This window comes from Manacus candei, unplaced genomic scaffold (genome assembly GCF_025592945.1).
Source record: "Manacus candei isolate 608988 ecotype Guabito, Panama unplaced genomic scaffold, ASM2559294v1 h1tg000086l, whole genome shotgun sequence".
Classification (NCBI taxonomy): domain Eukaryota; kingdom Metazoa; phylum Chordata; class Aves; order Passeriformes; family Pipridae; genus Manacus; species Manacus candei.
Window position 1 is genome coordinate 4402794 of NW_026138134.1, and position 22658 is coordinate 4425451.

Consider the following 22658-nt stretch of genomic DNA (forward strand, 5'->3'; position numbering starts at 1 on the left):
GAGGCAGCTCAGGGAGCCAAGGGCAGGTCCAGCAGGTCACTTCCCACCTCTGGCTGGAAATGCTGCTCCCAGCTCTTCTCTTCTCCCAACACGTGCAGGGATGCGATGGAAACTGCCTCAAAATCCTTTCAATTTGACGCTGTTTTTCCACGTCTGCCCGTCGAGGATTTTGTTTGCTTTGCTCTGCGCTCATTGTCGGCCTCCCCCGAGCGTGTGCTTGGCTGGGAACCGCTAAAAATGATAGAAAAGAGAAGCTCTGCCGTGATATTTTCACGATCGTGTTTTCCTGACCGTGTTCCCAGGGCTGGGAAGAGCCTGTGGAATGCACACAGCTCAGGGCTGGCCTGGCTCTGCTCTGGGGGGCTGCGATGTGCCAGGAAGGGGCAGAATGTGACCCAAATAACACTCAAGTCTCTGCCGTTTCTCCCCCGCCACTACAGGAACTCTCTTCCCGAAGTTTTTATGCTGATCAATAAAATAAAACCCCACAACCGCCCGCCCATCTCCACCTCTCTGTGCTTTTAGGCACTTTTGGGATGGTGTTTAAAGCTGCAATCGTATTATTTAGAACCAAAGCCACTGATTTCTGGCGACCTCAGTGACAAACGCGGGCAGAATGGGACAACCCCAGGGATGTCCCCATCCCAGCGGTGAGCACCGAGCCTTGCAGGCAATGGGAGGATTTGGGAACAGGCTGCTTATCCCGGGAAGTTTGCAGCGAAAAACCCTGAGATTGAGACAGTTGAAGGAATTAGTCACTGCCTGAGACATTCCCGCTGTCCCCAGCCAGCTCCTTCCCAGCTGGGAAGCGATTCCTGCCAGGCTGGTGTTGGGAAGATGCAGCTTCCAGACAGGGAGAGCAAGATTTTGGGAAGAGCTCCTTGCGTGTTTGGAGGGTGGAGATGGCCCTGGGAAGAAGGAAGGGCTGGGGAGGTGTTTTATTTGTTCGTTTCAACGATTTTTCTCTTAATTAATTTTTTATTCCTGGGTCCTTGCTCATTCCATGCCAACGGCCCGACTTTTTCCTGCTCTCCCCAAAAGCTTGAGGAGCAGGGGAGAGATTGTTTAGAGCTGCCTCTTTCTCTCTCTCTCTTTTTAAAAGAATATTTAATGTCTTCATTTGGGAAATGTTGGAGTGGAAATGGCTTGCAGGAAATAACTGCTGAAAATAGGAAATCTTGGTGGATTTCCTATTTTTCAAGAAATCCATTGAAGATGATTTTCATTCAAATTCTCCAGTGAGGTGTTGTTTGGTTTTTTTTTAAAATGAAATTGTTTTCTGTTAATTTATTTAACACCTAAGCGGTTAATGGTTTTCTTGTGGTTTTCCTTATAGAAAATCAAACAGCAGCCTAAAATCCTTCCATGAACCTTTGCTGTTTGGATGTTAAACACTCTCCCGTTCGCTGCCCTAAACATTTTTAACTTTTTTTGGATCTGGAAAGCGAATTTTTTCATTCAGTGGCCAGAGCTACATAAAAGCAGATCAGATATGCAGGTTGTGTGGGCAGTTATAAAGTGAATAATTTGCAAAGCCTTGCTGTTAAATATGTGTAGGGGCAGCTTTGACTTTGCTCTTCCTCACTTCTGGTCACAATAACAAACAGCCCCACCTTAATTAACTGCAAACTCCTGCTTGGATGGTCTTACAGGGCTTAAAAAGTGGCTGATTTCTGTCTTGGAATTATCTTATTTCTAAGGAATTATAAGCTTAGATGAGACCCTTCCAGGTCCACTGCCAGGGGTGGGTACAGCTCCTCACAGGATTAATGCAGTTGTGGCAATATTTGGTCAAGGCAGGTGGGTGTAAAGGATGTTTTTGGGAGACCAGAGTCACTCCTTTCTTCACATTCCTGCTTTTCCTCACACAGAAAGCACTTGGGTTTGGGCAAAATGATAAAATAAACCCAGCAAAATGATAAAATAAAAAGCAAAAATAAGCATAATAAAATAAACCAGCTAAATAATAAAATAATAATAATTGAAAAAGGGGCATATTCTTTGTGCCACTGTAATTTATTGTAGAATTTACCCTACTAGGAGTTGATAACAATCAAATGCTTGGCTTGTGAGCTGCTGGACATCAGAGCTTGTTCAAGTATTTAATGACTGCAGGAGTTGGACAGAGCCTTGGCTGGTTTACCTTTTGTCTTTAGAGACGTGGTGATGGAACGTGGCTTTGAGGTTCTGCCTTATTTGATGTTTTTAACTGATAAACCCACCTTTTTTGGGGGGGGGGTCAGCAGCCTGTCCATGCCTTTGGTGAGGTGCTGATGTTGCTGCAGCAACGTTGCTCCTAAATAGAAGTGACCCCAGGTCTTTGACCCCTGAAGGTTCTCTGGGCTGCAACGCTCCCAGAAGCCAAAATATTTAGAAATTATGGCCTACAAAGGGCCTACCAAGTAAATATTGGGAATTTCCACGGGATGATGCACACAAATGCCTCTCTGCCCCGTGTGGGACCATGGGAGCAGCAGACATTTTTTATGTACAAATTTACATATATTTCTGCCTGGATAACTGAAGTGCCTTTGTTATCTGAGTGAAACACTTTTCCCAGCAATTCAAATCAAAATCAAAAGGACAGTTCATTACCTATATTATCAAAAAATGTTTTACTTCTTACTTTCAAACTGATACTTAAGTCAGTCTAGGCTAGTCAGGTTCTGCTCCAGCTCAACCCCTCCTTCAACATTTAATGCCACATTCAAGGCCTGTTTCCCATTGAAATTCCTTGTCTTCCTGATGTGAAAGACACGAAGGTTTGGCCTTTGCTTTCCAGCAGATGGATGCTCATCTTTTACTTGTGTGGTCCCTCTTTGTGCCACCAGACCTGCTGGGTGCAGGAAAAAACGTCTACTGGTATTGGGGGAGATCAAAAAGATTTTCTTTCCACCCTATGCTGCAAATTTTGGGAAGAAAACCCCCCCAAACAACACCCCAACAAAGAGACTTTTCTGAATTTTTGTGAGATGACCAGTGTTTATAAAGAAACCTCCTCCCTCCCCTGGGAGCAGCTTCACATCCAGGGCTTTTATTTCAGTAGGAAGTTCATTGTTTCCTTCAAAAAGCCCCAAACCCAGAGAGATTCCCCCTAATTTATGGGAGCTTTAAAAGGTAGTGGGATGCCAGATAGGGAGGAAGGTGATCAATTAAGACATTAAGCATTTTGTACCACATGGGTGCATCTGCATGGCAGCCAAATAATAAGGCCATCAGCTCATTTTCAGGGGGCTGTTGCCTACTTCAACTCAATCCTCAGATCAAAGAGAAAATGTCTGCTCGCATTTTCTAATCAGAAAAGGGATGCTAATTTAGGTTCCTTAATGTGTGGTGATAAGAGACTTCTTCAATTAACTGGATTCTATAGCTGGGAAAATAAAAAAAAAAGGGGATACAAAGGGAGTCAGGCTGGAAAGGCAGAAGTTCTCATTAAATCAAAGGTCCAATATTCATTACCTCCAGCATCTGGGGCTAAACACTAAACATGGAGATCATCAAAGGGGGTTTAATGGGTTAAATTGAGAATATAATCTAATTAAAATATTAGATACGAGTAAATAGCTCTTTGATATTCATCTGAAGGTTTCATTAAAATAGGCACTTGAGGTTTGTATTAAGGGGGGATTATCACTTTTAAGCAGAAACAACAAGTTGAGGTTGCCTGAGCAGAAATGCTTCCAAGTGCTACCATTTGGCTTCAAAATGGAAAGTAGGAAAGCAGCGGCTGGCAGAGCATGGGATCATTTTTCCAGGCAGGATGGGTGGATTTTTACCACCTTCCACAGGGAGAGAGGGCACAGGCTGTGTGCCCACAGGAGAAGGGAGGCTGAGGCAGAGGATGGAAGTGGAAATATTCCCTGAGGTGCCAAACATCCCCCCTGCAGCCTCACCCCTCTGGGAAGGTGACCCTTGCACAGCATCCTCCCCGTGCTCCAAGGTGCTTCTCCCACCAAGCTCTCCCCAAATGTCATGTGTGTCCCAAACTTCCAGCTGCCAAGCCCAGTTCAGCAGGAGGCAAAAAGAGACCTAACAAATCGGACAGAGCAATTGCACAGAACCACGAGGGGGTTGGTTATTTATTTTCCTTGGAACCAGCCTGTTTTCTCAGAGATTTTAGTCAAAATTCCCTTGCTGTGAGTTCCAATCACATCTCACGTGTTGACTTAATTCATAATTTACCAAGTTAAAGGAATGGAACCACCATAAGCAACCCATCTGTTTGTTGTTATTTTTATGGACTTAATCTGTTAAAAGCTGTTTCCTCTCCAACATGTAGCTCTCAATTACCCTCAGTCACCCAATACATTTTCCAACTGCTTCTGGCTAATAACAGATTGTCTGCCTGCTCAGCCAGGACTTGGTTGGAGTTTTCTTGTCCCAGATGAAGCTTTGAAATTTTGGTCTTAATGTGACAACTATTCCCTAATAAATAACAGAGTAATATTTGAATAATTAGTATTATTACCAACTGCTGGGTTTGGTGCATATTTTTGTTTTTATTCCCCTTACCAGCAATGGCTTATTTTTGGCTTTGTTTCTGGACAGTTTGCCAAAATCTCCTCTGCACTTCAAAAAGAGAAATATTGATGGTGTTAAGATCATCCTGTGAAGCAGAAGTTCATTTTTAATGCTTTGTAGATGTGTCCATGTGTTTGACGTGTCCAAAAATGATCCAGCTGTGACAAGCCAACAGCTGAATAGTCTGAAAGATGCAACTGCTAGGTCAGTTATTTTAAAGAAACGTAACAGATAAGACCATATATAAAATGCTACACATGCAAAGGTTTATTTTATTTAAAAAAAAAGGTATGGTAGAACCGAGTCCAAAATTTATCAGTGATTAAACTTGAGCCACTTCATATTTCAGTGGGCTGGTAAATCAATATGTGATGGTCAGAGCTCCTAATTAAATAGTTTGGGCATTTTTGATTTGAAGACATCCCCAATATTTCCAGATGTATCCCTTATAGGATGTGAAGGGCTTTGAAAGCAGCCACAACCTCCTTCTCCTTCTCGTGTCTGCTCCGCAGAGCTTCCAGGGATGGGATTTTGGGGAAGCTGCTTCCCTCTGAAGTCTGGGACAGAACTTCCTCTTTCACCTCTTTGTCTGATGGTCTTGTCATGAAAGTCTTTGGCCTTGGAATCTTCTTGGCATATTCCAGGGCCTAAAACCAGGAAAACTGGGGTAACTGATGGGGAGAAAACCTGACCAATGTTTCCAAGAGCACTTAGGTGGGTTTATGCTGAGTCCAATTAATACTTCCCCTAATTCCTGATGTTGTTTCTGACAGAATTCAACAGCAGATGGCTCAGTGGTGACTGCCAAGTAACCCACCCCAAGGAGTTTTGCTTTCTGGCACTACTGGAAGCCACCTCAGACACTGAAAGAGTGTTTTAGTGTTAAAAAGGAAAGAGCAACACGAGTCTATTAAGGTTATAAACATTTTTTTTCCAGTGTCCAGTAGTAAGGAATGATGTCTGGAACCTGAAGGCTGTCTTGCAGAGGGAATGGGAACAGGATTGCAGAAATCCTGGATCTGAGAGAGCCCTGGTTTAACCTGGGATGTGTTTTGGTGTCTGTGTTTGCTGCATGAACTGGGAAAACACCTGTTATGCCCCAAGTGGAAGCTGCATGTTCGTGGTCAAAGAGTGTGTGGGAAGCCTTTTGAAGGAATCCAAAGCCCTTCTGACACTCAGTTTTGTCACTTTGTGGTTCATGTGAAGTTTGGAAATAACTGCAGGTACCTGAGGAATTCAGCTGACATCAAACCCCCCAGCTTTGTTCCTGAAGCCTGCAGGTCCCCCTTGGAGAAACACCTCCCTAGGGAGGTGAGCTCCTGCAGAACTGGTGGCTCAAAAGATGTTATTTCCAGAGCTTTGTTAATTCCTGCAATGAGGAAAAGGTGCTCCCTTGGTCTGTGTGTGTGGGTGCAATGCCAGGGAGTCCCTCATTGCTCATTTGGGCTGTTTTTGGAGGCCAGTGAAGGCTGAAGTGACGTGTGGGCTTGAAAAATCAGAGTAATTACTGTAGCTATGGGACTGATGGGCAGGTGGATAATAATTAACAAGAGGAAATCTGTGATTCATGGAGCTGTTAAAAGGAAAATCAAAGTGGAGAAACTATTTTAGCCCACTCTGAGTTAAATTTATTCCCTTTTCTCTGTGCAAAGCCCAGAATCTCTCCCTGGGTGTATTTTAAAGGGAATCTGTTCTTACCTTCTGTCTCGACACTGAAGATGTGACCTGAGGTTTTGTAGGTAACTTCTGAACCAAAGTAATATTTTTCATATTGTATTCCTTAATCTGCCTTGAATATTCCTTTTGCAGCTTTAACTTCTTCTTCTGAAAGAAAAAAAAAAAAAAAGGGGAAAAAAGGGTTTGTCATTGAATGTCTCAGTAGATCCATCAATGAACCACTTTTTCCACCAAGCCTTCCATTTACACCTCTGCTGCTGTTTAACCTGGCCAGGCCATTGATTCCCCCCTCAGCAGAACACAACAGGAAACCCTGATAAATGGCACAGCTTTTTTTTTTTTAGTTGCTTTTCATTTTTAAGAGCTTTTCCTCGGGCTGAGGATAGAGCTCAGCAGAAAGGTGACATCTGAGTGTTCTGAACAATCTGCCTCCCTTTCAGCAGAGTATAAATGTGCATCCAGCTGTTTGCTTCTGTTCACACACAACTGGTTTTACTTCCACTGGGAAGGCTGGGCAGACCTTCAGCACTGGGAATGACACTGGGAATGACAGTGCAACTCGAGTCACATGGCTGGATAATTTACTGAGGAGTTCTGTGAGCCACTCCCTGCTTCTGGAACTACAAAATCAGAGGGTTAAAATCACCCAGTTATCTTCCCTTCTACCTGAATTTCCCTTCAGGATCTCAAGGCAGACCCAGAGCCAAGGACAGGAAGCACCAAACAACCACAAGTTGCTTCCCAGCAGTGATTTCTCTGCCTATGAAATCACTTTGCACAGCTGAAAAGCAGGGCAGGTAACAGGGATTTACTCACTTTCTCTTTGATTGCCTCATAGTCAGGTCCAAGGCCCCCAAGCTTCACATTGAGGTTTATGCAGACTTTGGGGCCACATGGCTGAAAAACAAACAGCAGGGAGAGATTTTTCCTTCCTCTGGGTTCACAGAGAGAATAATTAAAGCAGGAGTGGGGCTCAAACGGGGTCTCAGCCTTACCCCTGGCATGGCTCATTTTAAATGAGTGACCAACAAGACTGAGCTAATTGCACAAGGCAAAGGACACTGTATTGCCTTTGAATCTTGGTGGGAAATTGCCAATTATCCGAATCACAAAGCAGTAATTTCTCAGTCAAAACTGACCTCTTGTGAGCTTTATTTTTAAACAGCTTCAAGTGACCCCTTTGACTGTTATAAGAGACTCCAAAGGAGGTGTTGTGAGAGAAGCAGATAAAAGTACCTGATTTTGGTGGTAAAAAAATGAGGCAAACGTTGATAGCAATAGTAACCTTTCTTTGTTCTCAAAACTGCAATGGAAAATTATCCACAGGCAGCTGAAAAATCCATGCCTTGAGCACAGCAAAAGCTTCACAAGTGCATGGGAAGAGAAGAGTGATGGGTGATGCCACTTCAATCCTTCCTTATATAAAGATCTCAATGCTTCCAGAAGATTCTAATGAAAAGATTCTTTAGTACAAAGTGCTTTTTAAATATAAACTGTGATGAAAAGTGCTCTTTTGAGAGTACCAGATTGATTTTTAGAAGTGAACTATGTTTTAAAAACTCCTCCTTATGATCAGCTCTGTAGTAATTTTAATCATGGAGTAAAGCAGAAGCACCAAGACATTTCTATATGCAAGTAAAATATGCATTTATTGAAAACTCAACTGCAGAGAAACTAATTCAATGCACTGAATTTTCTGTCTGAGGTTTCTCTGTGTCAGCTATCCCTATGATATAAATTACTAACTTTTAATTTTAGCTGCTGTGAGGAGTTAATCCTTTAGCTGCCTACAGTAAAATCAGGGTTTTCTCACTTCAGATGATGAGTAGAATTGCATTTGTTTATTAGGAAAAGCTGGATTTTCCTGTGAGACACAAACACTCTTATTCTCTGGGCATTCCTCACATGTGAAGCGTGAGAAAACCACTGAAAATACAGGATACAAGCAATGGTTTGAGCTCAGGGGAGCAGAAAGGGAAGGAAATCTGCCCTTCAGTTACTATCATAATCCTGCTAATTCTTCTTAGAGGCATCCAAGCAGCAAGACCCAGATGAAACACAGCAATAATTATTCCAGCTTAAGTTTGTCTGCCCCGAGACTTGGAGCAAACTTCTTAAACGTTTAATTTGTCATGGACACACAGGGATCCCTTTATGCTGTTCCACTGCATCCCTGTTAACTGGTTCCACTGTGAAACTGGACACACAGAGGAGACAAAAAGAGACAAAAAGACCCAAATGGGATCATCAGGAGGCTTGGAGTTGTGTTTATGCCGTTAGCTTTGCAAATCCCCCGAGTTTGGGGCTGTTCCCTGGGAATCCCTTGGAAAGCAGGAGATTTGGGCTGGCCAGCAAATGAGGCTGAGCAGGATAATGGTGTGCTGAGATGTGAGGCCAGGCTGCCTGCTGGCACATCCCAACAGCTCCTAAATCACCTTATCCCTGAGAACTTCAGGGACAAACGGTGCCCTCTGTGTCCCTGAAGGTCATCAGGACTCCGAGTGACACGGGCAGAGCTGGGGGGTCACCTTGTTCTTTGCACTGAGTGATTTTAGTGGCTGTTTCTTACCTTTGTCCCTTGATTTTTTTAATGCTCTGGGCAAGCTGGTGTGGGTGCTCTCTGTAGCAGTGAAGTGTTTGATGGTTCATGAGGATTCTGAGGTAGAACTCAAGGAGTTACCATAAACCAGAAAATGTTACAGGTAGGAAAAGTGGGACTCACCTCCTCAGTGCACCCACTTTTTTTTTTTTCCCTAAAGAACTTTGGATTACTAAGAAAAAAAATATTAATCAGAGGGGGAATAGAAATGTTAAACCATCCAACCCACAGCTGTTTTCTTACCTTCTTGCTGACTTTAGGCTGGGTTTGCTTTTTCATTTGGGTGAGATGTCCCTCTGAGTTGCTCCTGCTTCTTGCCAGTGGGATTCCTGCCTCGGGATCTCCCTGGGACCCACTGGGGACCCGTGGGATTGCAGGGGGGAGGAGGCTGAGCAGCCACCTGTCAGCAAAGGGAGCTCCTGCCAAGCCAGGGATTCCTGGGAGCTGCTGCTCCAGCAGCTGGGGAAAGCTGGAGGTGGCACAAAGAGCTGGTGCTGAGCTGGGAACAAAACATTGGGAAGGCCTTAAAAAGTGACATATATATTTATATAATCTATAATCTATATAATCTATATATTTATACATATAGATATCTATATTATATCTAGATATATAATCTATATATATCTAGATATATATCTAGATATCATCTATCTATCTATATATCTATATGTATCTATATATACATATAATCTATATATATCTCTCTATATATAAAATCTATATATATCTATAGATATCTATAGATATACAATAGATATATAATCTATATATATAATCTTTATATATCTATATATATCTATATCTAGATATATAATCTATATATATCTCTATTATATCTAGATTATCTATATATAATCCATATGATTTATATAATCTACAATATGTTTATATAATCTATAATGTAATATTTATATAATCTATATTACTAGATAAATTTATTTTTCTATAAATAAATATTTCTCACAATTTTATAAATATATGTTTTGTTATGTATGATTATGTATATAGAACATTATTATTTTATTTATCTATATTATTATATATTTATATTTTATATATTATATTTATATATTATATTTCATATATTTTATATATTTATATAATTTTATATATTCATATTTTATGCAGTATATTTATATATTATATTTTATATAGTGTATTTTTACATATTTATATTATTATATATTTATATTATTATATATTCATATTATTATATATTCATATTTATATATAATATTTATATATTATATTTTATATATTATTTTTATATTTATATTTTATATATGATATTTCTATTTTATATATTTATATTATTAAATCTACTTATATTTTATTACATATATTCTTTATATACAGCAGGTAGCTCAACAGGCAACCTGCACATGGAACATACTGGGAGCATGAAGATGGAAAAATGGGTGTCTCCCAATGACTGACTTTGCTTGCACAGTGTATGGAAACTGCTTAAAATAAATGGAAAAACCTACAGATGGGGAGATTTCAGCCTGATGCAAAGTTACCTAAAGGCAAGGAAAGCTGCTTTTAAATGGTTTTGGGTCAGGTCCACTGAGCACTGAAATAAATCCCACATAACTGAGGATTTTCCAGCTCTTTCCCACAGGTAGGGAGCCAGAATTGGCACTGGACTGACTCTGGATATCCACCTGGAAGGCCAGGTTTGCTTTATGCACAAATTCTCTTTCCTATCTATATTTTAAACTTTTCCTTCTAGAACCTTCCAGCTGTGGGAAGTTCTCTGCCTGGAACTGTCCTTTGCCAATGTGCCATATTTAAAAATCAATATCTACAACGAATCTTAAGTTAATAATAATCTATAGTGGTAGGCTTATAGCAGAATAACTTCATACTTTGGGTGTAAAGCATTTTATTGTCCATTTCTATATATTTTGGGCATCACAGTGCTATAATAATACTCTTTCAACACTTATATCCTTACCATAAACTACTGATATCATAGTTCTGGTACCTTTTATCCTCATGGATGTGTTTTTTGCAGTCCTGAAGCGGGATTTGATCCTTCAATTCTTGAAAACTGGCATTAAAAGCAGATGAAATGTTTGAAATGTTTGAAATGTTCCTCTGTTTTGGATTTGCTTGGCCACTGGTCCTTGCAAAATGCTGCCCAGGGATGTGGTGGGGTGAATGTGGAATTCCACGTGGAGATTCCTGCTGATATTTCTTGTTCTCCTTGCTGCTGTCTGCTGGGCTGCAGTGCTGGGATGTGGGATGAGCAGGCCAGGGAGATGTGGGAAAGCCTTGGTTAACAAAATGTCTCGAATTTGGGGAATTATTGAAGCCAGTGTTGGATTTTGCTGCTGGATCAGCAGCAGGGCCAGCAGCAGGATTGGGGTGCAGACATTCCTGCAGGGCAGTGTCCTTGTCCTGCTCCTCTGCACTGGGAGCAGCCTGAAATGCTGGTGTTTGCTGGGAATTGTGGTGCCAAGGCTTTGGTTCTGCTGCTCTGCCTGGTGCTTGTTGGCTGCCATTCCTTGGAAAATCCTTGCCATCGAGACTCCAGGTGGGTTTTGTTTTCTCTCTCTGGGAGAGCTTATTGTGCTGATCCTGAAACAAGTCACCAAAAGTGGGGTGAGCTTCAGTTTAGGTGTTCAACAGGAGCCCTTAAATGCACAGGACTGCCTCTTCCCAACCCTGGGGACTGTCAACCTAGAGAAAATCATTCAAAAATCAAAGCAACTCTTGGATTTTGTTCCCTAACGAAAGTAAACTGTCCAATATTTCAGGGAAAGATGGTTTTGTACGAAGCAAACTGTCCCAAATTTCAGGGAAAGGTGGCTTTGTACAGAGCAAACTGTCCCAAATTTCAGGGAAAGATGGCTTTGTACAGAGCAAACTGTCCCAAATTTCAGGGAAAGGTGGCTTTGTACAAAGTAAACTGTCCAATATTTTGTGAAAGATGGCTTTGTACAAAGCAAACTGTCCCAAATTTCAGGGAAATATGGTTTTTTCCACACTATTAGACCGATCCACAGCAGGAACAGACTGATGTCAATCATATGAATGATTTTATTTCTAAACCTCCTCCCTGCCACAAAACATAACCCAGATGATAAGAAACCATTTCAGAGTTTAACCACCCCAGGGCTGCTGTTGTGAGCTGAACTGCCCTGCTCTAAATCTGGAGTTTATTTAAGATTTATCCCTTTCCAATTACAGCGTCAGGTGTTGCCCACTTGGAGGGAAGACACGGGGACACACAAATCCATTCTCAGCCCATTTAATCTTTGTCGGGGCTGAAATCCTCCATTTCATCCTCCTGTCTCTCCAGGGTTCTTTTGTCAGCAACACTTGCAGTCAGCACATGGCATATGCACTCAGAATAACTGCTTAATGGTAGGAATTAAATCCACATATAGACCAGGGGGGTTTGGTGAAAGCTTTAGCACTGGGCAGTCCTGCCTCCTGCAGCCCACGGGGTGGATTTGTTAGCTCAACCTTTACTCTGACAATCCACGTCGTGCCACTGCTGCCAAAATGGGAGCAGGCCAAAGTTTTCCCATTTAAACACCCTGAAATTCCAGATATATGAAGCAGATCTGTCCAGATGAACAGCAGCCTAAAAATCCTGTTTGTGCTTTGCAGAGGTGCAGCCTCCAGTGTGAACAGCTGGGGATTTAAGCAGTGCCTGGATTACCTCAAATAGTTGAGAATAACCAGGTTTGCCAGAAATAATGGCAGTTGGCTGGTTCTGAAGCTCCTGTTTTGTCATCAGTGATCATAACCTGGTCTCTTCAGTGCTCCAAAGACTCACAGTGTGTTGGTTTAAAGCCAGCAGAAAACAGATTTATGTGTACAGAGGAGGTGAGTCCAACTACTTCTACTTATAGCATTTTCTGGTTTATGGTGACTTTTGATTTTCACAGGGATTTTAGGGGACAAATAAGGCAGCAATAACTGAGTTCTAGCTCAGAATCCTCATAAACCATCAAACATGACCATGTACCATTGTGATTTTGCATTATTATCAAATAAACAATGTCATAAATCAACTAAATAATGCCATAAATAGGCAAGATTCTTTAAGCTCAGAATTCCTTGGCATTTGGGATCCCTTTTGCTTTTAAAATATTCACTCCATAAAGCACATGCACTAAATTTTGGTGATTACCTATTGATAAATATTCAGGGATTTATAGTCAGTCATCAGTACTTTAAAAGTAACAAGGTGACAGCTTTAAATATCCAAACTTCAATGATTTTACATATATATTTCAGTAATTAAATTCTATCCAAAAGGAACCTTGAGCTGCTGTCCTTTCAGGTTGTCTTCAGGCTTCTTTTTCACAGTCTGGGGTGGTGGTTCTTCCTCATCAACTGTTTTAGGCTCTGTAACCTGAAAATTGAGAATGTTTATGGCAACAGCCCAAAGAAATGAAAGGCTTTAAAAGTCTGGGGGAAAGAATGAGCAATAATTCACCCCCTATTAAAACTAAAATGCTGAAGTTAGGCATTATATAATAGGCAACAAGAAAACAAATGGTTGGAAGAGAAAAGGAAGCAAAAATCCAGTTAACAGTGGTGTGGTATTAGGGAGTGCTCCTTCTACTTTTAAGGGGAAGAGAGGAAAAGAAAATTGCAGGAAGTTTGCAGCACAGAAACCTCCTTGTGAGCCTCCAGTGTCTGGGCTGCTCCATTTCTAGGAGTGGATGCACCTAATGACAGAAAAACAACCAGAAACCATCCCTGGCCAAGCAATCAGACACTGATGGATGATACACCCCCCCTCTGCCAGGGCCTGAGCAAGTCCTGCAGAAAGAGATGGCAAAACACAGTAATATTGGGAGGAAAGGGCAGGGGGAGATGCAGGAATAAAGCATCCAACACATGTAACCTGGCAAAATAAGCTCACAGGCAGGAACACCTTCACGTGGCCACAGCTGGGGGAGCAGGATGGGAGCTGCAAATGTGGGAGCTGCAAATGTGGGAGCTGCAAATCTGATTTGAATGATTTTTTGCCAAGTGATGTCCTTGTAAATACAGCAATAATGAACATTTTCCTTGAAAGCATCATTTCCCCCCCCCCTTAATCTATAAAACTGCAGGAAAACAATTATATTTTAAAATTTTTTCGGCTTCTATTTGTGCTGTCCCAAACTATCCTGCCAAGTGACCTCGATGAGGGGGGCAGTGTCACCCCACTGAGGAGTGACCCACACAGGACTTGCACTGAGAATACACCTGTGACCAAGAGGACCACGAATTCCAAATCAGAATGGTGAAATCAGTGGGAAGAAAGTGTGGAAGAACCCTTCTGGGAAGCTGAGCCTCTCTGGGGGTGAGAGATCAGGACCACGAGGAAAAGGTAAGTGGGGTTTATGGCTCCAAATGGAAATGCAGAAATTATAAAGCAAATTAAAACTTTGCACACAGGTTTCCTGAACCGTGGAAAGCCACAGCTCTGCAGGCAGCAGGATGTTTTTGGTGGAACCAACTGACTCGCTGCACTGATGGTTTCCTGGGCAGGTAAAACATACTTCTACATTATCTCTTTGAAAGAGGAACAGGACACAACCTCTGCCAGCATTTTTTTTTTTTCCTTCCTCTTTTTTTTTTTTTTTTTTTTTTTTTTTTGTGAACCATTCTATTAATACCAATCAAATTGAGAAAATGATCAAATGAAATTGCATTTTGAGAATCATAAGCTGTGTAATGCCTATTCTGTTAAATTGAGGCCCGTAATTGCTTCTCTACTGAAAAGATACAACAAAGACAGCAATCATGGCATGTCATTATCCCAGACTAGAAAACCAGCCTTTGCAGTGAGGACTTCAAAGGCTTGTGGTTCTCGAATTGCATTTGGCTGCTATTGTTGAAGCACAGGCAATCTTGATTAGGTGTTTACACGGAGGTAAGGCACAGTGCACACAGAGTCTGAGTGCCTTGGTCTAGAGCCATTAAAAAATTGTACATTATGTTCCTGGCTTTGAAGTAAGGGGCTTGTAGGTAGGAAAGCAACTCAGATTGAGCACAGCTGAGCTAGATTGGGCCACTACTTCTCTCTCTCCCTCTCTCTCTCTCTCTCAAAGAAACTCATCATCGGGTTCTTTAAGAATCAGGCAACGCTGCAAAGAACTTGATGCTTTATAAAATGCTGTATAAATTAGTAAATATACAGATCAGCACAGGTTTATGGTGTGTTTTGGTACATGCAGCCCGCATGCACAGAGAGAACAGACGTAAATCTTGCAAGAAGGAGGCTGCAAATATTTTAACTCCAACATTTTAACTCCAACATTTTAACTCCAACATTTTAACTCCAACATTTTAACTCCAACATTTTAACTCCAACATTTTAACTCCAACATTTTAACTCCAACATTTTAACTCCAACATTTTAACTCCAACATTTTAACTCCAACATTTTAACTCCAACATTTTAACTCCAACATTTTAACTCCAACATTTTAACTCCAAAGTACTGACTTCAGTGTAAACACTGTTTCATTACCACAGCACCAGTGGCATGTTAATAGAAATATCCTATCACTAAAACCAGCTTCAACCCCCTGCAAAGCTCAGATTAATCCAGTTTAGGAAACAACAGTTTGGTTGCCTCAGCAGAGGATGTGGCTTGTTTGCTTCTTCACATCCTTGGTGTTTTTGCACTTTGTGGTAAAGTTTTCCAGGTGAGGTGACCAAAGTTTTCCCATGGGCCAACAAGATGCTTCCTTCAGGACTTCTTTCACCCCTTCCAACAAGATGGAGCAATGAATTAAGGACATGAGAGGTAAGTGCTTCCTCCTGTGCAGCAAATACATGGGGGGTGATGCTGCTCCTAGAATCCCAGAATTCCAGAACTGGCTTGGAAGGGACCTCAAGGATCACCTACTTCAGCCCCCCTGCCTTGATCAGGGACACCTTCCACCAGCCCAGGTTGCTCCCAGCCCTGTCCAGCCTGGCCTTGGACACTTCCAGGGATGGGGAGTCCACCCCCTCTGCTGTTGTGGCTGTATCAAGTTTTTGAATGAAGAAACACCCTTTCCTGCACTTGTCACAGCTCTGCTGTCCCCATGGCCCCTTCAGCAAGGAAATCTTATATCACAGCCCTGATGTTAACCCTTTTTTCCTATTACATATCTTTGAACAGTGCCAACACAATGGAGTCCTGGTCCCTGGCTCCAAGACTCAGATATGAAAGAATTTCAGAACTCCCCGGACAGCAAACATAATCATACCAACACAGCTTTAATTAGCAGCAATCTGCACTAATTATTTTTGCCATCAGCCAAATTATAACTGGAAGAAAAGAAGTGCTCTTAATAGCCCTGCTAGAAGAAAGCCTGTCCACTGTTCCTGTCAGAGGAATGGAGTCACCACACGCCCTCTAATGTTGTGTCAACTGCTCATTAGCCCTGGGAAGAAGTTTCACTCCAAGCACCAAGTCCCAGTGGTTTTCCAAGCTTAGAATTTTCTATCCCACAACTCCTGGAGCAACCCAATGACTCCCACCTTCCCATTAGGCACAGTAAGTAGCAAGTAAAAGCAACAAACTCCTGTGTAATGGTTCATTAGGAGCTGTAATTACGTTTCCACTTCATCCTTCACACAAGGTGGCTGAGATTTCACAGTCCCAGGAAAACCAATTGGTATTTTCTGCATTGAACAAGACTTGGAATTTGCTATTAGCAGAGATCATCATCATCAAATTCATGCTGGCCAAGCAGGAAAAAATCAGAGGCAGCAAAGAAAGAACCACTGAGAAGGGGCAGTGTAGAACCAGTATTTCTTTAGCATCAAGATTAAAAACTAGTGTGAGATCACCTCTGGGACACCTTCATGGCCAAGAACACACGTGGCTTTACTGGGCTTGTAACGTGGCCATTGCTGGGGTTGCTACTGGACTTGGCAATTCTTCCATAGGGAACAAGATTCTCCCTGGAAATCTTAATTTATCAGTAGCATGATAGGTTGCAAATCTCCTTATCTCCTCTGCAAACCTCCCCATGCATTGCATTTCAACACTAGACAGTCCTCAATTTATAAAAATATGTAAAAATTACCCACCTGCTCTTGAAGACCTTGTTGTTTTTTCTTGTGTAACTCCAGATAGGAATTTATCCTCTCTGAGGGCAATCCTAAAGTCTGCTTATTTTTTTTCACAAAGTTTTTCTTTGCTCTCTGTGGTCGATCCTTGGGCTGAAAACCATCTCCAGATTCCTTCTTTTTGGTTTGGAGCCCATTGGTCAGCCCATTGCTGACCAGGACATTTGGTTCAGGAAAGCTTAAAAATTCTGAACTGAATTCTAAGGATGAATTTTGTGGGTTTGCCTCCTCTTGACTCTTTTCTTCTGAGGAGCCACTGGAATGGAGGTAAAATGACCCTTGTGAAAAGTCCACACTGCTTCCTCCAACTTGAGATGCTTTTCCTGCCTTTCTTGTGTTCTTCCAGTTAGGACTGTACCTTAGGCTGGAATATTTGTCCACAGACTGGCTTTTCCTATTTAAAAAACAAACACCCAATTATTCTGCACAAATTGTACAAATTTTTTATTATTTCATTTTGCAGTTGGAGCCAACAAACGTCCTGCAAATATGGCCAATTGACTTAGTGCACAGAGGAATTGGGATTGGAATCAGAACAGTTTTTTCCAACGTTTTTTAGGAGAAAATTTTGGCAGGACCTTCTCTTCATTTTTCATTTGCATTACCAGTGAATGATAAATTGGTCTAACATCCAGATCACAGTTGAATACAATCATTATCCTAAATTCAGCATAGAAATCACAAGTAGCAGTGGTAGAATCAGCTAAAAGTTGAAGTGATATCTTTTATTGCTTCTGTTGTTTCCTTAAAAATCACGTGGCCCACAAAAGGCAGTGTGTGTTTCTCCTTCTTCAGAGACTCTGCTGAGTGAAATAAAAGTGATATTCCTGGTAAAATCACTCTCTCAAGTGTCCTTTTGAGACTGTCCAAGCAGGACAGAGCCTCCAGCTCTGTATTTTTATTTTCTCTTCTCGTTCCTATGAAACACCATGATATTGCAATAAAAAACTCTTTCTGTGAAAGACTTAAAATAACTTTTCATTAAAAGATAAGCATAGAAAAACATGAACAAGAGAGGGCTGTGGGTTTGCCTATTTTTTTAACAAGTGGCCAAATCAGTGCTCTGAATTACATTTGTCATGAAGCAAACACAGATGCTCTGCTTTAAAAAAAATCCACAATTGGTTCAATTTATGATTTATGATCTGATCCAACGGGAGGAAAACCAACTGCAGGAGCCAAATACACAACAAGTGGCTTCCAGGAGATGGGGAGGAAGCAGCAGGAGTAAGAAATGTGGGAGGAAAAAGCTTTTAAGACTGTTTTTATTTCACTGGACCTGCAGTACAGCCCTGGTTTCTTGGCCACTGCCATGATGAGTCTTTCAGAGTGAAACCTGGTTGACTCTTCAGCCTCTGTTAAAAGAAATGTCCTGATGTGCTGGATTCTCCAAAGTGTGGCCTAGTTAATCCTATTACCATTTCCATAAGCCATTTATTCACGTTTCTAAATGAGTGACATGCCTTTGCCTGGCAAAGTGGCTCCTGACAACACCAAAATAACGTTTCATTTTCATTTCAGGTGACCACTGGTGTGCCATGTCCTGGAGAAGGAGGTGATTTGATTTACCCCGGGGGAAAATAGGATTATTTCCCGTTGCCAAGCGCTGCAGGTAAACAGAAATGGGCGAGCACATTTGGAAATGAGTACAGAAATATGTGATATAATTGCAGTGATTCAGAGGATAATGCTAAAGAGCCCCATTGTGCTGAAATAGGGGCTCAATTGCGGGCTCCAGCCCGGGTCACTGCACGGGGATAAAATGAGTGTGAAGAGCCCCTTCAGCCCTAATCATCCCCCAGACAAAAAGGGCACCTTTTATTCCTCCTCCCTCCCAGCCCCAACTGGAGAGGAAGGTTAGATGGACTCAGCTCCTCCACAAAAGTGGGGTGTGCAGACAACAGATGCAGCACTTCCTCTTCAAATTCCAGGGTTAGTAATGGATGTAGAAGGGGGTTTTATATGTACATGCTGTGATATTTACTCTGGTTAATGGACTGGGTTGGAGTACTTACTGGGCTAAGTTCAAACAAAATAAAATCAAATTTCCATTTAATGAAGAGCCTCACATTCAGTGCAGTATTCAGTCAAAAAAATTACTAAAAATTAGAGCATGTTTCTAGTACAATTAACATAATTTGCACTCACAATAAAATATTCAATAACTGGCCATTTTGCTTGTTGAGGAGGTGAATAAAAGCATGCTATTAATCATTTAGCCTTCATTTGTTTGTCATTTTATTTTAAGTAGACAATTAAATTGAAACTGCACATTATTATTACTTCGGGTTTAATTTAATCCCTCTAAACTTGAGAATTATTCCCAATTCATAGAGGGTTAAACCTTTCATGTGCACAGCAGCAAATTAAATTTCATTTTATGTACCAAGTTAACGCTTTCTAAAGGATGTTTAAAGCTGACAGTAACCCTGGACATTTTTAGATTTACACAGCCATGAGGACAAAACTGCATTTATTCGAGCCATTAATTTTTGCCTGTAAGTTTTCTAACAGAAGTGGCCTGGTTTGTTCAGCACTTTTTGTAAGGAATGAGAAGAGGAGGGCTCAGTACTGAGTCTTGTTTTCTTCCTCTCTTGTCTTGCTCTCCAAGTTCTCCCTGCAAGCAGTGACTGGAGAATCATAGAATTATGGAATATCTTGGGTTGGAAGGGATCATAAAGATCATAAAGTCCAACCCCTGGTGATGCCCCCAGGACAATGGATGTCCCTCCTGGTTGCTGGGCGACTGTGACTCATATTTAACTTGCCCAAAGATTTGTGAGGGGTGTTTTCTTCTCTGTCTTATCCTCCTGGACTGGTCATAGGTCATTTTATGTTTCAGCCAACATAGTAAAAGTTGATGTTATATGCTGAGAAATGGGCATAGTAATTATGAATGTAAGATGAAATAGTACATCTTGGTGTGTGACTATGTCTGTAGGTCCTCTAAAGCTATGTCTGTAGGTGCTTTAACAGCACTTGGGCAACATAAATTGGTCTTGAAATGCCATTTGTATATTCTGAGGAATACAAGGTCCAGAGGAGAGCAACGAGGCTGGGGAAGGGACTGGAGCACAAGTGCTGTGAGGAGAGGCTGAGGGAGCTGGGGCTGTTCAGCCTGGAGAAGAGGAGGCTCAGGGGAGACCTCCTCACTCTCTGCAACTCCCTGCCAGGAGGGGGGAGCCAGGGGGGGGTTGGTCTCTTTTCCCAGGCAGCCATCAGCAAGACAAGAGGGCTGGGTCTTCAGCTGTGCCAGGGGAGGTTTAGGTTGGATATTGGGAAGAATTTCTTTCCAGAGAGGGTGCTCAGCCATTGGAATGGGCTGCCCAGGGAAGGGGTGGATTCTCCATCCCTGGAGGTGTTTAAGGACAGACTGGATGTGGCATCAGTGCCATGGGCTGGGAACCACAGCGGGGTTGGATCAAGGGTTGGACTTGATGATCTGAGGTCCCTTCTGACCCAGCTGATTCTATGATTCTCTGATTCTCTGATTCTATGAACTGTTCTGCTCACCTACTGAAATCTAAGCCTTACCTTCCATTCTTCTGTGTTCCCTTTGGACTGGTCTCTTCTTCTGAGCTCACCTCCTCCAGGCTGTCCTCTTCCAGGCTGTCACTGTCCAGCTCCTCAGAGCCCAGTCCCAGCAGCTCCTCATTCTCCAGGATCCTCTGCTGGAGCCCCAGCTGGTCCTGCCCCTCCTCAGGAAGGCTCTCTGAGTCCGAGTCCTGGGAGTCCTGGGGGCTGGAGGCAGATCCCCCTTCCCTCACAGTCACCCTTTGCCATTTGGGAGGGTGGAAAACGGGCGGCACGAGGACTTTTGGAGGCACGTGGATTTTATTCACGGTGCGAGAGTGGGGAGAAAACACTGCAGTGTATTTCAGGGCTGAGGGTTTCATGCCGTGCTTTATTTACACCAGCCCTGTGTTTGGAAAACAGAGCGAACAAAAAGGGTTGTTGGCCTTATAATAATGATAATATTTATGAAAAGCTGCAGTTGTGGGTACTATTGTTGGCTAAGGCTCAGAATCTGAGCTTTTATTGTTCAAGAATTCTTTATCCTCATCTGTCACACTCATGTTTCATTAAGCAGTTAATATCAAGGTCCCTATGCAGCAACTGCTATGAAATCTACCTTAAACTACTGGTGGTCATAAATAATGCATAACCAGCTTTTGAAAAGGAAAATGAAGCTGAGACAAAGCAACAAGATGTTATCTGTTAACTTTTGAGAGTTCAAATGAATTCTGGATGTTCTCTTTATTCGACTTGATACCATCTTGACATGACATGCAAAACCAGCAAGGAAGTGTGACAGGGAACAACACAGTGAAAAGAACTGAAACATTCTAAATTAGGGTGAGAGTTTCTTTACATTTGATTGAAGTGTTCAGAAGTCCTTAAGGTAAAGTGTCTGGGAGTGAGGAAAAAGGCTGGTTTATGGTAAAAGGTACATTAGTCACAGCACATACGTGGGTAAAGGTGCACAGGGAGTGTCACCTTAGCATGTGTGTGATAAATAATTCCTAATTTTTCAGGTGAGACCAGCACCTGGACAGACACCTGTACTCATTGGTCCATCACTGGTCACCCACAGTCTGGAGGGCAAAGCCCAGGGCGGGCAAGGAAGGTGGAATCTCACTGAGAATTGCCTCTCCCTCCACAGTGTCCAAGAGGGAGGTGAGACCCTGCCTGCAACCCCTGTCCCAGGTCCCTTGGGGGCCAAAGCAGGACCTCAGTCCCTGGAGAAAAGCCAGGCCAGGTGTGTGTTCCCCGAGGTGTCCCCAGTCCCACGTCCCCATCCCCTGTCCCCTTACCCTGGTTCCCTTTCCCAATGCCCCATCCACTATCCCTGTCCCATTTCCCTGGTCCCACGTCCCCATCCCCTGTCCCCTCACCCTGGTTCCCTTTCCCAATCCCCCATCCACTGTCCCTGTCCCATTTCCCTGCTCCCTTCACACTGGTCCCTGGTCCTGGTCCCCTCTCCCAGTTCCCTCTCCTGTGTTCCCTCACCCCAGTCCCCTGTTCCATGTCCCCGTCCCCTCTCCCATGCCCCCTGTCCCTTTCCCCTCTCCCAGTTCCTCACCCCATTTCCCCTCACCCCAGCCCCCTGTTCCCAGCCCTGTCTCCCAGTCCCCTGTCGCTGGTCCCCTCACCCCCATCCCCTTTTCCATGTCCCCTGTCCCCATCCCTTTTCCCATGTCCCTTCACCCACTCCCCTGTCCCACGTCTTCTGTCCCCCATCTCCTCTCTTCATCCCCTGTCCCCAACCCCTCAGCCCCTGTCCTTGTCCCCATCCCCAGTCCCCGTCCCCAGTTCCATGTCCTTTCTCCCTGTCCCTGTCCCGTTCATTCCGGTCCCTTCTCCCTGTCCCTATCCCGTTCATTCCGGTCCCCTCTCCCTGTCCCTGTCCCCACCCGTGTCCCCTCTCCCTGTCCCGTTCATTCCGGTCCCTTCTCCCTGTCCCTGTCCCCACACCGTGTCCCCTCTCCCTGTCCCTTGTCCCGTTCCTTCCCTTCCCCTCTCCCGGTGCCCTGTCCCCATCCCCTGTCCCCATCCCCTGTCCCCATCCCCTGTCCCACGGCTCCCATCCCCTCTCACCCTCTCAGTTCCCGGCTCATTCCCGGTCCCATTCCCGGTCCCATTCCCGGCCGTTCCCCCCGTTGCCATGGTAACCGGGAGGACGCGCTCGGCACGTACCAAGCGCGGGGGGAGCGGGGGGAGCTCGTCCTCCCCCCCCCCCCGGGCGGGGCTGTGGTAGCGCCCGGGAGGAGCCGCT

At 43.2% G+C, this 22658-nt stretch overlaps 1 protein-coding gene and 1 long non-coding RNA gene across 3 annotated transcripts; one reads left to right on the forward strand and one right to left on the reverse strand.

Moving 5' to 3' along the window:
* Nucleotides 1-4777: 4777 nt before the first annotated feature.
* Nucleotides 4778-22520, reverse strand: JHY (junctional cadherin complex regulator). 2 transcript variants are annotated; one of them, XM_051812237.1, is made up of 9 exons: nt 22481-22520; nt 20417-20801; nt 16844-17276; nt 13080-13172; nt 10788-11383; nt 9041-9266; nt 7015-7095; nt 6220-6345; nt 4778-5168 (listed from the first exon to the last, which is right to left on the reverse strand). In XM_051812237.1, exons 2-9 carry the CDS (start codon nt 20776-20778, stop codon nt 4968-4970), a joined length of 2118 nt encoding a protein of 705 aa, XP_051668197.1. In that variant the 5' UTR covers nt 20779-20801; nt 22481-22520; the 3' UTR covers nt 4778-4967. The 2 variants fall into 2 exon arrangements, with proteins under 2 accessions (XP_051668197.1, XP_051668196.1); XM_051812236.1 differs by having other exon boundaries at nt 9041-9296.
* On the forward strand, nt 13875-16354 carry LOC127482302 (uncharacterized). Its single transcript, XR_007908496.1, has 3 exons — nt 13875-14302; nt 15458-15566; nt 15927-16354. It is a non-coding gene; the product is annotated as an uncharacterized LOC127482302 (long non-coding RNA).
* Nucleotides 22521-22658: the final 138 nt, after the last annotated feature.